The sequence below is a fragment of the Ruditapes philippinarum genome, unplaced genomic scaffold (genome assembly GCF_026571515.1).
Source record: "Ruditapes philippinarum isolate M1 unplaced genomic scaffold, ASM2657151v2 ctg393_1_1_1_1, whole genome shotgun sequence".
Taxonomy (NCBI): domain Eukaryota; kingdom Metazoa; phylum Mollusca; class Bivalvia; order Venerida; family Veneridae; genus Ruditapes; species Ruditapes philippinarum.
Window position 1 is genome coordinate 504,753 of NW_026854713.1, and position 15,329 is coordinate 520,081.

A 15,329-nucleotide genomic window follows, 5' to 3' on the forward strand; every position below is an offset into this window, starting at 1 on the left:
ATAGTTTTTTCTCTTTATTTTCATTAGACTATGTACAGCACAAAACAAGATGTCTATATGATGCCAATCTGAAATTGAAAGAAGATAAAATTTGTACTTAATCAGAAGACAATTGGTTTTAAAATGTTAAGTTAGAAAATTTATGCCTCGGCAATATGAAAGAAAATTCTCCAAATCAATTTAATAAACAAGCAAAGCAAAGAAACAGTTGGCAGTATTTGACAACAGACACCATTTGCATTAGAAAATAATAGTAACACAAAGTTTTTACATTATAATAAATTTTAGCCTATTGTTGATTTATAGTAACACAAAGTTTTTACATAATAAATTTTAGCCCATTGTTAATTATCAGTATTGGATGGCAAATTATATCAATGATATACCAATGTTTCGATAATTATTATGGTCCCCACCCCACCAAATGTGTATAGAATACTGACAGTTCTATAAATATTGGTGTTGCATTAAATGTTAAATTTGACATGTAAAAGAAATCCTCCTCTAATTAAGACACACACCTTGTTAGCGACATCTAGAGCATCATAGTCGGGTGCCAGTCTTACATAAGCCTTCTTCTCACCATCAGGCCTGACAATATATATATAATACATACATTATATTTTACTTATTATAATGTGACTGCATGTGACTACTCTGTATGATAAAGTTGCAATAAAAAATATGACACTGACCAACAGACGATGAGTTTCACAATAAGTAAAACATAAATGTTACTATAAAATTGCAAAACAAGGAACATCGCAATGCGATGCAACCAGGTTTTCAGCAAAATATTTCACAGAAGCTTTGTCATGAAGGGGCATTTGTTTTTAATTGAACTTTTAGGAGGAATTATGGCTTTTTTAATATTCCTCAAACAAAAATGATTGAGAAATTTTATGTTGTCTATTCGCCTTTTTTTCCGAAATGTTTTAGAAAGGTAAACAGTACTTTATTTTTGCTTAATTTTTACATTTTTGCGTCTCTTGTCATTTTCTTTTGTCAACAATATTGGCGTGTGGTGTTTTGTGCGATATCAAGAAAAGTATGTTCACAATTTTAAAAAAATACTTGAATGATGTCTTGGAAGAAACATGGGAATTTAGTGAGCGCCAGGGCACTTGATGACAAAGCTTCTGTGAAAGTTTGGTCAAAATCCATTGAGAAATGTAGGAGAAGTTGCGCACTGTAGAAATTGTTCACTATATATTCTGTATAAGGAAAAAATATACAAAGGGCCATAATTCGGTCAAATATTATCCAATCACAAAACCCCCGACAATATGTGCCAGGCACTTGAAAACAAAGCTTCTAAGAAAGTTTGGTCAAAATCCGTTGAGAAATGTAGGAGGAGTTGAGCACAGAAGAAATTGTTCTCTATATATTCTGTATAAGGAAAAAATATACAAAGGGCCATAATTCGGTCAAATATTATCCAATCACAAAACCCCGACAATATGTGCCAGGCACTTGATAACAAAGCTTCTAAGAAAGTTTGGTCAAAATCCGTTGAGAAATGTAGGAGGAGTTGCGCACAGAAGAAATTGTTCACTATATATCTATAACAGTGAAAACTCTGAAAACCGGACCCTCTGAAAACCGGAATCCTCTGAAAACCGGACCATTTTAAAAGTCCTGTATTGTCTCCTTATATGTTCATTGAAAAAAATCCTCTGAATACCGGAACCACTGAATTCCGAAAACCGGACGCTTTTCTGTGGCTTCTAATGCTAAACATGCATAAAAAATCCTCTGAAAACCGGACAGCAATTTTAAGTGTCAACTTTCTGTGTATTTTAAAGTATATTAAAACATAATCTCAACAGGTGACATGTTCAATTACCAGTTAATGATCACCCTTTTTATCTATGCAGGTGTGAAAACACTTGTGTGTGTTAATTTCTTATTGGCAATTAAATCATAGCTCTTTCATTATAATTGTGCCTTTCCCTGTATAGGTATGATTTTTCTAAATGTTCTTAATTTGTTGTGTGTTTTTTTCTTCTTTAAATATAAAATGTCTAAAAGAATTAGAAATTTTTGTAAAATGATTCCTGTTTTGCTAAAAAAATTGATCTTTGTTTAGATATTTATTATATGCAAAAGTAGTAATACTAAATTCCATTAATTACATATTTTAAAAGCCAATTAAAACAAGATATATTTCAGACAATGTGTTGTTTAAATTTCTGATTTTCTGAATTATATTCATGGATTTGCATAATAAACTTACTTAAGACATTTATTGTTAAAAGAAATTAAAATATGACTTAGACAAAAATGTTAAAAAGTAAATACATGACTGTACAAAATGTTTTAACAAAGTCATTGTTCAAACACATCATAATTATCAATAAATGTATAAAACCTCTGAAAACCGGAATCCTCTGAAAACCGGACTTTTGGTCAAGTCTGGATAGGATCCGGTTTTCAGAGTTTTTACTGTATAAGGAAAAAAAACAAAGGGCCATAATTAGGTCAAATATATACCAATCGCAAAACCCTGGCAATATGTGTCAGGGCACTTGATGACAAAGCTTCTGAGAAAGTTTGGTCAAAATCAGTTGAGAAATGTAGGAGGAGTTGCGCACAGAAGAAATTGTTCACTATATATTTTATATAAGGAAAAAAAACAAGGGCCATAATTAGGTCAAATATTATCTAATCGCAAAACCCCGACAATATGCGCCAGGGCACTTGATGACAAAGCTTCTGTGAAAGTTTGGTCAAAATCCGTTGAGAAATGTAGGAGGAGTTGCGCACAGAAGAAATTGTTCACTATATATTCTATATAAGGAAAAAAAACAAAGGGCCATAATTAGGTCAAATATATACCAATCGCAAAACCCTGGCAATATGTGTCAGGGCACTTGATGACAAAGCTTCTGAGAAAGTTTGGTCAAAATCCGTTGAGAAATGTAGGAGGAGTTGCGCACAGAAGAAATTGTTCACTATATATTTTATATAAGGAAAAAAAACAAAGGGCCATAATTAGGTCAAATATTATCTAATCGCAAAACCCCGACAATATGCGCCAGGGCACTTGATGAAAAAGCTTCTGTGAAAGTTTGATCAAAATCCGTTGAGAAATGTAGGAGGAGTTCAGACTTCCCGAAATACGTCGGTCCGACGGACATGTCCGATAAATTTTGATCAGGTCCGACAATTTTTTATTCCGGATCGGTCCGATTGTCCGGCTTTTATCCAAGCCGCATGTATACAAAATGGCGTCGCTAAAGGTGCCAAACCTGGGAAAAACCAAAAATCTACGTCAGAAGAGTGCGCAGAACAGCAATAAAAGGATGAAAAGAAAAGACCTGAGACAAAATTTAATGAAAAATGGAAGCAGAACCATGAATCATTGGTGTATGACAGGGAGGAGATGAAAATGCACTGTACGGATTGTGCCGATTTTTACGGTGAAAAAATAAAAAACAAAAAATGTCTTAGAAATACAAACACAAGTTTTTCTTTGATTTTGATCATTTTTATTTGGTCCGACAGATTTTGTTTCGGTCCGACAGATTTTCATGGTTTGTCAGACCGAATGTCTGACAGTTTTTTTCAACTTTCGGGAAGTCTGGGAGTTGCGCACAGAAGAAATTGTTTACGCCCGCCCGCCCGCCGACATACCTCAATCTAATAACCAGTTTTTTCCTTAGGAAAACCTGGTTAAAAAACTTGGTATAAGGGAAGACAATCCAGTAAAGTGGACTTGCCTTCTTTTTTAAAAGACCAAAGCCCTGGTAAATATGTTGAAATTAGTTAAATTAAGAAGGATAAACTGACTTCAGTTAGAGCTAATACGTTAATCTACATGATATCTTCAGTGTAGGTAAGGTATGGTCATCATATGTCAGCATTTAAACTTCTTAGTTATTATAATGTGACTGCATGCGACTTCTTTGTATGACAAAGTTGCAATAAAAAATATGACGCTGACCAAGAGATGACGAGTTTCACAATAAGTAAAACATTAATGGTACTAAAAAATTGCAAAAAAACTTGGTATTATGTAATGCAATCCAGTAAAGTGGACTTGCCTTCTTTTATAAAAGACCGAAGCCCTGGTAAATATGTCGATATTAGTTAAATTAAGAAGGGAAAACTGACTTCAGTTAGAGCTAATACTTCATTCTACACAATATCTTCAGTGTAGGTAAGGTATGGTCATCATATGTCAGCATTTAAACTTCTTTATATACATTTATACAGAAATGGCATTAAAAACTGAGTCTTTCACATAATTGTCAAAATCATCAACATGCCACTTATAGGACATGCAATTGTGAACATTAACAATTTCCTGAAACGGGCTAAAAGAAGGTGTGGCAATAAGAACATGTCAAATTCAGCAAAGTTCTACTAAATACATTATTTAATTAATGGTAATGTATAAACATTACACATCATTTCATCAGAACTTTGTATTTAAAGCCCCCCCCCCCCACATTCTTTAAATTCAAACTGACTTCAGTTAGAGCTAATACATTATTCTACACAAACGATTTCATTGTAGGTAAGGTATAATCATCATATGTCAGATTTAAATAAATACATTTCATTTGTTAATAGGTACTTTTAATAGTAGTTATAAAGTTTTTATGTTTTTTACTTTAACTTGTATGCCAGAGTATTGTCCAATTTAGGTATTTCATTCACTTACAATTACCAACCAAGAATGGAAAGTCGTCAAGAGAACATCCCCATTGATCAGGTAACTTGCAAGGCTTAGGTTAATCATTTAAATATTGTATTAATTATGCATGTTAAGATGTAGCATAACACTAAAAGCATACCAATATATCCAATATTTAACAATACATGTAATTGATTATATCACAAAATAAATTTCTCAAATTTGTAAATTATTTGTATTTTTATCTTCAGGTTGTAGTCATATGTGTACCCAAAGATTCTAGTAATTTCTAAAGTACTCAATCATAAAACAGAAACTGACTTCAGTTAGAGCTAATACATTATTCTACACAATCTTTTCAGTGTAGGTAAGGTATGGTCATCATATGTCAGTTTGAAATAACCTCTAAACTTTTCTCTCTTTCCCGCAAGTGCAAAGCGAGTTTGAGCTAACAAATTTTGGTAATATCAATTTTTTTCCTTTTGGTATAGTATCAGCTCCCTTTTAACGTTTGAAGAAGGAAAGAACATCAAATGATACCATTTAACATAATGGTTTTCTAAAAGAAATTCATGTATTAAGTTTCCCACACAATGACAATGTTTCAACAGTGATTTTTCTCATTTAATTGGGTGGCTTTAGCCTCATCGAAGAATTACAACTTAAATTGCAATACACCTGTGCAAGTTCAGATTTTCATAGGCCTCTGTTATCAAAGGTGAAAAGTCACTGTTCAATGATTCAAACAAAAAGCGGTCATAAGTCAAGATAAAGTTGAACCTTCAATGAAATTTGAGCTTATGACGTATTCCTACATACAAAGTTATAAACAAGTTGTGTGTGATATCAGTTAGAGCTAATACATTAATCCACAAGATACTTTCAGTACATGCAATGTATAATCATCATGTATCACACATGTTATTGAATATAGTTCTAAACAAAATCCCCACAAAAATAGCAACAATTAAGATACAAGACTGACTTAAGTTAGAGCTAATACATTTTTCTACATAGTGTATTCAATGTGATTAAGGTGTGGTCATCATAGGTCAGCTATGTAAATGACCTGGGTTTTGCCTCAATCCTTTAAAATAAGAACCCTGTAGTGTAAAAGACAATGACATACACATAAAACATTTCATCTATAGAAGGGCACAAAATAATTTATTCTAAATCCATAGAGACATTTAACAAAATAATTATGTATAACAGGAGATTATCATTTTCTTATCATTTCTGGATAATTCACTCAAGTCTTCATGATGAATACTCTCTTTTTTCCAATAAAATGTTCTCGTTTTCTTTCTTCTTTTTTTTTCAAAAAGAGATAAAATGAAACCTCAACATACCATTTAACATAATGGTTTTCTAAAAGAAATTCATGTATTAAGTTTCTCACACAATGACAATGTTTCAACAGTGATTTTTCTCATTTAATTGGGTGGCTTAAGCCTCCTCAAATTGGGAAGAATTACAACTAAAATTGCTACATTGGGTGTAAATACACCTGTGCAAGTTCAGATTTTCATAGGTCTCTGTTATCAAAGGTGAAAAGTCACTGTTCAATCATGATTCAAACAAAAAGCGGTCATAAGTCAAGATAAAGTTGAACCTTCAATGAAATTTGAGCTTATGATGTATTCCTACATACAAAGTTATAAACAAGTTGTGTGTGATATCAGTTAGAGCTAATACATTATTCCACAAGATACTTTCAGTACATGCAATGTATAATCATCATGTATCACACATGTTATTGAAAACTGTTCTAAACAAAACCCCCACAAAAATTTAGATACAAGAAGCTGACTTCAGTTAGAGCTAAATTTCTGGACAATTTACTCGACACTTCATAATGATGAACACTCTCTTTTTTTCAATAAAATTTTCTTTTCTTTTTTTTTTCAAAAAGAGATAAAATGGAACTTCAACATACCTGTTTAGTGTGTTGACCTTTGCTACATCAATATCGTACAATTTTTTCACAGCACTCTGTATTTGTGGTTTGTTGGCCCTTTTATCAACAATAAATACCAATGTGTTGTTGTCTTCAATTTTTTTCATGGCAGATTCAGTGGTGAGGGGGAACTTCACAATTCTGAACTGGTCCAATCTGAATAAAAAAAGATGTCTTTATTAATCATTTTTCTATCTTAAGAATTACTTGAAATTACTAAAGCAACTGTGATATAATGAAACAGACTGAAAATTTAAAATATGAATAGAAATTTATTCTCAGAACTGCAGTCAACAACCATAATAACTAGACCTATCACTGAAGGTGATTAATACCCCCACCAGCAACTTTGACTCTTGACCAATAAGTTGTCTGAAGAAAAATTTGAAATAAACCTACAGTAAATAAAGTACCATCAGCACTGTGTACAAAGAATTATTTCAATTTATTGCAATCCCAACTATCTTGATCTTGATATAAGCTTGCTATACACCAAGTTTGATAACAATATCTCATTCCTAACCCTAGTAATTGTCTGGAAACCATTTTTCTACTTTTAGTAACTGTGGCCTTAAACCCAGGGAGTCCAAATGCAATACCAAGCGCGGTCTTCATGTAAGCTTGCTAAACACCAAGTTTGATTACAATATATGATTCCTAACTTTAGTTATTGTCAGGAAACCATTTTTCTATTTTTAGTAACGGTGACCTTGACCTTGGCCCAAAGGGGGTCCAGATGCAATACCAACCTATGTCTTCATATAAGCTTGCTATATACCAAGTTTGATTACAATATCTCATTCCTAACTTTAGTTATTGTCCGGAAACCATTTTTCTATTTTTAGTAACGGTGACCTTGACCTTGGCCCCAGGGGGTCCAGATGCAATACCAACCGGGGTTTCCACATAAGGTTGCTATATACCAAGTTTGATTACAATATCTCATTCCTAACTTTAGTTATTGTCCGGAAACCATTTTTCTATTTATAGTAACGGTGACCTTGACCCCAGGGGGTCCAGATGCAATACCAACCGGGGTCTTCATATAGACTTGCTATATACCAAGTTTGATTACAATATCTCATTCCTAACTTAGTTATTGTCCGGAAACCATTTTTCTATTTTTAGTAACGGTGACCTTGACCTTGGCCCCAGGGGGTCCAGATGCAATACCAAACAGGGGTCTTCATATAAGCTTGCTATATACCAAGTTTGATTACAATATCTCATTCCTAACTTTAGTTATTGTCTGGAAAGCATTTTTCTATTTTTAGTAACGGTGACCTTGACCCTGGCCCCAGGGGGTCAGATGCAATACCAACCGGGGTCTTCATATAAGCTTGCTGTACATCAAGTTTGATTACAATATCTCATTCCTAACTTTAGTTATTGTCCGGAAACCATTTTAATATTTTTAGTAACGGTGACCTTGACCTTGGTCCCAGGGGGTCCAGATGCAATACCAACCGGGTCTTCATATAAGCTTGCTATATACCAAGTTTGATTACAATATCTCATTCCTAACTTTAGTTATTGTCTGGAAAGCATTTTTCTATTTTTAGTAACAGGTGACCTTGACCCTGGCCCAGGGGGTCCAGATGCAATACAACCGGGGTCTTCATATAAGCTTGCTGTACATCAAGTTTGATTACAATATCTCATTCCTAACTTTAGTTTATTGTCCGGAAACCCATTTTTATATTTTTAGTAAACGGTGACCTTGACCTTGGTCCCAGGGGGTCCAGATGCAATACCAACCGGGGTTTTCAATATAAGCTTGCTGTATACCAAGTTTGATTACAATATCTCATTCCTAACTTTAGTTATTGTCCGGAAACCATTTTCTATTTTTAGTAACGGTGACCTGACTTGGCCCCAGGGGTCCAGATGCAATACCAACCGGGGTTTTTCATATAAGCTTGCTATAATATACCAAGTTTGATTACAATATCTCATTCCTAACTTTAGTTATTGTCCGGAAACCATTTTTCTATTTTTAGTAACGGTGACCTTGACCTTGGCCCCAGATGCAATACCAACCGGGGTTTCCACATAAGGTTGCTATATACCAAGTTTGATTACAATACCTCACTCCAACCTCTAGTTATCGCCTGGAAACCATTATGTGGACCGACCGACGGACCGACCGACAAGCTGACTCCTATATACCCCCCCTAAACTTCGTTTGTGGGGGTATAATGATGACTTTAACAGATTTAATTGTAATGCAAACAGATTAAAAAGCTCTCCACTAAAAAAATTGAAATTCAAACTTTTGATGCACAAGGTGGATTAAAGCATTCAGTACATGTGCACTCTTACAGCTTCCTTGAGACAACTTACCTTGGTGTTCTTGGTACACTTTTTCTTGGATATTTTGGTGCTCTTGGCAATTTCAATGTTTTGGGCCTTCTGAACTGTACAGAGGTGCGTACTTTACGGCTGCGCTTACTGTGAACTCCTCTTAGTACATTCTTCTTGGCCTTTGATGCCTTGGCTACAGCTTTTGGCTGATCACCACCTGCTTTTGCCTTGCTGGCATCTGCCTTTGCAGGTTTCTTGGAGGCTTCTGAAAGCAAGATTTAAAGAAAATAATTTTTTTATAACACATTTCCTTTTTTTTTTTTAAACAGATATAGATCTGACACATTTTCATTTATCTGGCAGGCAAAGGGTAATGATGCATATCCCGATAAAATTATATATAATATCTAAATAAGCCAAGTATCAATATATGAACAATGGCCATGATGACCCTTATTTTGCTCCCCTAATTATTAAGGCTCTTATTGATAGACAATCTGTTAACTATAAATGAAAAGCAAATGTAATGGCTCAATCTGATATCAAAATGCTCATATCTACATCTGAAATAGTGCAAATATAGACAAGGTTTTCCAAATATGGGATGCCTAACCAAGTTTTTGACTTCAGTTTAGCCGCTAGAAATCATTGAACAACCTGGCCAACAAATTTCCTGGATAATTGGGCTGAAAATGAACTCCCGAGCTTACTTTTTGGTTGAGAATTTAGTGTAACAGATACATTCTGGTAGATATCTATAAATATTTTAATTGGTAACATGAATTATCAGGGGTGTGGGAAGTTTTTGTCACTTTCCCTTGATCAAGTTTGGCAGCTTTTTTTTTTTACTTGTTTACAGCTTAACTTGTCCAAATATAAATTCAAATTATTGGCCATTATTTGTATAAACAGGTACGCTTAAGCTACGTCTATTGGTATAACATAAAAATATGACTATGTGGTTAACAGGTACGCTTAAGCTACGTCTATTGGTATAACATAAAAATATGACTATGTGGTTTTGCAAAAACATCTTTTTTTTTCTTTTGAGTCGAAATTATGTCAAGTGTTGCAGGACAATATGTACAATGTCATGAGCACACTCTATCTTCTGTTAATGTCCCTCATGGGGAAGTAGACATGTCTGCATGCCAAAAATTGCCTGGACATTAAAGAGTTGTTTAAAAAGAAGATAAAATATAAACAAGCAAATTCGTTGAATTTATATCCCCCGCCGAGTACTGGTTATTATTAACACAACAACTGAAGACATAAGGCTTTATTTATATATTAATCATCATAGGCATAAACAGTAATATTCTTTGAACTTGATAAATATTCAGGGCAATAACAGAGCCATAACTTTGTGTTAAATAGTAATATTGGAAATGCCAATGAGATGTATCATACTACATAACTTAATCAAGGGCCATAAATCTGAGTTATAAGTATCTGAACCCGGAACAAGGCGACTTATATGCACATCTCCTTTAGAATCCCATAAAGTTTCATTGAATTTCCAGCAGAAGTTGCAGAGAAGTAGCGAGGAACTAATATTTTTCTATATGGATACTGGCATAACTAATCAAGGGCAATAACTCTGAGTTAAAGTGTCTGACCCCAACAAGGCAATGATATGCGCATCTCCTCTTGGTATTGAAGGTTCCCATAAAGTTTCATTGAATTCCAGCCAGTAGTTGCAGAGAAGTAGTGCGGAAACGATTTTTACTCTATATGCATACCACATAACTAATCAAGGGCCATAACTCTGTGTTAAAGGGTCTGAGCGGAACAAGCCGACGATATGCGCATCTCCTCTTGATATTGATGATGCACATGCCGCCTTGTTTGTTCGTTCCACCTGATTTTGTGGTGGAACGTGCTATGGGTTTTAGAGCATGACGTTGCTATGCCAAGAGGCAAAATATCTCAAAGCGACGTTATACTTAAAGAACTAAGAAAAGGGATAACCTATATGTCGAGTTCCAGTTTTCGAAGCTTAAGGGAGTGAAGCATGTACGCGATGCTGGAGGTCTGACCATGATCTGGCTTCTCTTCTTTGGACATTATCTTTTGGACATTGGATCTATCTGAATTGATTACTGGAGGTTACGTACCATGGAGGATACGTACCAGGAGGTTACGTACCATTTTTGGAGGTTACATACCACTTTTTTTTAACTTTATTCAGTTTATCTTCATCGCGTCTTGAAAGCTTCAGCCATGTTTGTTTTCACTCGTGGTAATGACTAAAATACGTACTAAAAAGCATATAGCAGCCGACTGGGTCATCTCGCATGTGTTTTGTAGTATTTGTCAATATTTTATTTTTTCTACTTTCGTTTTTGAGCGGACGATAGCTGTCAAAAATGCCTGAACGTAAAATAAATGAATTCTTTTCGATGAGTCGTAGTGTAAGCAGGTGTAAGGTAAATGTATGTCCCCCACAATTTTCAGTTGAGTGGGGGACAATCCCCCATAATTTTGAAATTCTAGATGCAACACTGGACCGAATTATAACTTTAATATTTTAAAAATACTTGTTAATTGTGTATTGTTGTTTTATTTCAGAGCGTGTCACATAATTATTGTTATTTTCATTTTATGCACAGTTCAGTTAACGTGTAAACTTAATGTATAAATGATAAAGTATGTAACGCTTGTTTAGTTTTTTATCCAAGGTAATTAATTTTGTCCGGTTATTATTATTTTGATTATTTCAGTTAAAGGGAGACACAGGCAAAATTTACATTTCTTCGTTTTGATTTTTTCATTCATTTTTCTATAAATGTCCTCAAAATAAATACACTAGGCAGTCATAGGAACAAAACTTTACTTCTTATAAAGAATAAAATGGTGGTTTCCTAACTTGACCCCCTTCGGTCAGGTTAGAGCGTTAAGATATCACATAAGTTCCCACAGTGATCTAAGGAAACGTTAAAGAACATATCAAATGAATGACTTAGACTTGTTTCAATCATTCAAAATCCACAAAATCTGTTATTCCAGGGTTTCTTCAAGTCACATGGCTTGTTTTAAAGCTATTCGGTGATTCTGTCGGCGTCTAAATTTTGTTCAATACATCTAGATATATTTACGCTTCAGACCCATAATATATAGAATTTATACAGAATTTCATGCTGGGACTTTAGAAAATGTTATTTAAGCATGATTTGAGTACATTAAATCATTTTGATATTTTTGTCATTTATTTGCCCGAGTAACCCTTTAATTTCAGTTAAATGCGTATAAATAAAACAATAATACTATAAATGAAAAAAAAGTGTTTTTTTTTTTATATTTGCTGTGTTTTGTTTCAATGTACTGTTCATTTCAATTATAGTGTGTGTAATTATATTAGTGTTATTAATTATTTTCATCGTTTGTTCGTTTCTGTTTTGTGTTGTAAATAAAACTTGTTTACTATCGTTAATTGTGGTTTATTCTTATATATTCATATCAGGCCCGTCGTCACGGTTTTGTGATTGGTGCGGCCAATTTGGTAGATATTAGGCAGAATCTAGGGGGTACGGGGGCATGCTCCCCCGGATTTTTTTTTATTCTAGATGGGCTCTCAGGAAAGCGTTTTTCCCGTATATTTGGAAAAAAAAAAAAAAACATTTTAACAGCCTGTTGCTAGAACATGTTAAAGTAAGATTTGTCAACTGTTTTTTTACAGATGTTAAGTGCGTCATAAGTTTTAAGGGTGAAATTTAAGGTTTGGGGCATAACGGACGAGCAGGTGAAACATAAAAAAGATGGAATACAATGTAAATTGGGGTAATTTTTGGCGAATGAAAAATAAACATTCTAAAATACTATCGGGAAAATTTTTTCTATATCATCAAAGAAGGCCCGAAGCGGTGCATTATTTCTCGCAACAATGGACTCGGCCGTTCTTATTATTACCCCTGTGTATTTTCACGATTTAAAATTCGTCTGAAGGCTCCGTGAATGTCCTTGTCACTGGTAGCATTAGTAGCAGGCATAACTAAGACAAAATATTTAACGAACAAAGACTCTCGTTCCCTAGGCACCGTTGGATTGTTTTGACACAAATTTCAAAGCGTCAGGTAACAGTACCTATTTTCGATTTGTCAAAAATGTAAAACGTAACAACTGAAGCTGCACCTCTAAGATGTCATGGTTATTATCGTTACAATATAAATCACAAACAAAACCAAGTTTTCTAGTGAACGGTTCTTGCAAAAGGTTTCTTGGCCACCTTTAATAAATAAATCCTCCTGTTCTGAAGGGTAGCGATATCTCGATTGGTCGTCAAATCCTTTCACTTTAAGAACACTTGGCCACTTCAGAATACTTAGGCCGGAACACGTCCTGGCATGTATTAATTATGATAATAGAGGTAAATTGAATGAGTTTATTACTGAGAATTTATCTTAAAGGAGTTGGGAATGGAAAAAAATATTATGCGAGCCTCTGGGAGTATAGATAATTTTTTTTTCAACGAGTTCAATACATTCGTAATGAGAACCTTAACGAGTTAATATTCTGTTTATTACAAACCAAAAATGTACCGGTTAAATGAAGTGAAAAAGAAAATTTTTCATTTGAAGACCATACGAGAAAACGCCAAATTTAGCTGATCGGGTATAACGCAAAGGGGGACGTCAAAATATTATGCATGCAACGGCCCGTGTCGGCAATACGCATTTTCAAAGGAGTCGCAGAAAAAGGGACGGATATGTGATAAAAATACTGACTTTTGAACGGTTTTGCCGTGTAACAATCACATAATATATTTAATCAAGGGTTTCTTGGAGAATTTTCAGGCATACTAGTTCAAAGATATTCAATAATTTGCGGCATATATTATACAATATATACGGTGAACTGTTCGAAACCACGTCGATGTCAATTATCTTCATACTTAACTTCTAGGAAACCCTAACATATAACCTGGTCAATAAAAAGGTCCAGTTTGTTTTCTTCGGCGCATGTTTGTATATTATCGCCGTATTACATAAAGGGCCAGTTCAAGTGTCAAATTGGGCTATTCAGCGATGCGGTTTTTTTTTTTTTATTTTTTTTTTTAACTCATTTTTGGCCAAAATATTGGTCCGGCCAAAAGGCCCGGCCCGGGACCGGGGACCAGATCGACGACGGGCCTTTTTCAATCATATTTAATATCTCATTACAAAATCGGCCATTTATGGTGCGAATTTGAAAACAATATACCCAATGGTTTTTTCAACACCTTATCCCTTAAATTAAACACTTTATTATGCCGGCTTCGCCACGGCGAGCCGGGGTATTTTAAGACGAGGCGAACGGTAAGGATTTTACTGAAAACAAACCCTAAAACGGTCCACGAAGCGGATCCAAAATTTTAAATCGACGCTTGGCTTCCAGCTTTTCCTAGAAATTTTTATCTATCAGGGCTAAGGATCCCAAAATTTTTCCTTGGCAATATAAAATTAAATCTTAACATAGGGCGTAAAAAACCCTTCAATTTTCACCGCCATTTTTTTAAAAAATAAGCAAAGATTGTTTTGAGGGGCAAAGATATAATGATGATTAAAATGTTTTGTCTTTATGAATTCTTTTCAATAATTCATATTTACACTGAATTCTGATTTGGCGATTTCACCTGTTTTTTCTCTGTTAGTAAGTTTTCGTTTGGTTAATTAAAATAAGTGTACATCTGGTTCTGTGCATTTTTTATTTTTCCCCTTTTTTCGGTCAAATTTTATCCTTTTTCCAGTATTTAGTGTATGGTATTTTACTGGCCGGGAAATCCCGGGAGCCCGGTAAATCCGGGATCGTATTAAGATATGGAGGAAAAACCTAATGAACTATATTTGTGTTGATTGTTGGTCGTAATGAAAGACCATTAAACGCTAATTTTTTTTTTATTGTATATAATGAACGTTAAATTAATTTAACTTATAATATAGATATATTTAGAGCTATTTATTAACAAACTTAAAAATGCGGAAATCACAATACTTATAATTATATGCCTAATTTTAAATTGGAAAAGATCAAAGACTATTTTCTTGAATTGGTCAAATCCGGGATCCCTATATGTTTTAAAAAACGATCCCAGCTTTTTCTGAAAACTATATACTTGAACTGGCCAAAATCCGTGAGATCTATTTAGCCATTTTTAATACGATCCCGGGCTTTTCTTGAAAAAACTATAATTCTTGAACTGGTCAATTCCCGGGATCCCTATATGTTTTAATAGGATTCCGGCTTAATCTGAAAAACATCTTCTTAGACTGGTCAATTTCCGGGATCCCTATTATTTTTTTAAGAGGATCCCGGCTTTTCTGGCTGAATTGATTGACAACACTTGTGTTTACTTTAGGACTTTTGCCTCTCATTCCAATATTAAATAAAATACATGTATTACAACTTAATTTTGTATAAAGAGACATCTTTATGAAATCTACCTAT

At 34.1% G+C, this 15,329-nt stretch overlaps 1 protein-coding gene across 1 annotated transcript in view; it reads right to left on the minus strand.

The window, feature by feature from the left end:
• LOC132740855 (large ribosomal subunit protein uL23-like) overlaps positions 1-15,329 on the minus strand; it is a 17,124-nt gene continuing 1,795 nt past the window's right edge. The window contains exons 2-5 of the mRNA XM_060728896.1: positions 8,946-9,171; positions 6,582-6,758; positions 522-591; positions 1-68 (exon numbers count right to left, since the gene is read on the minus strand). Coding sequence (XP_060584879.1) covers positions 54-68; positions 522-591; positions 6,582-6,758; positions 8,946-9,171 — 488 coding nt within the window. The 3' untranslated portion in view covers positions 1-53. The remainder of the gene's footprint in view (positions 69-521; positions 592-6,581; positions 6,759-8,945; positions 9,172-15,329) is intronic.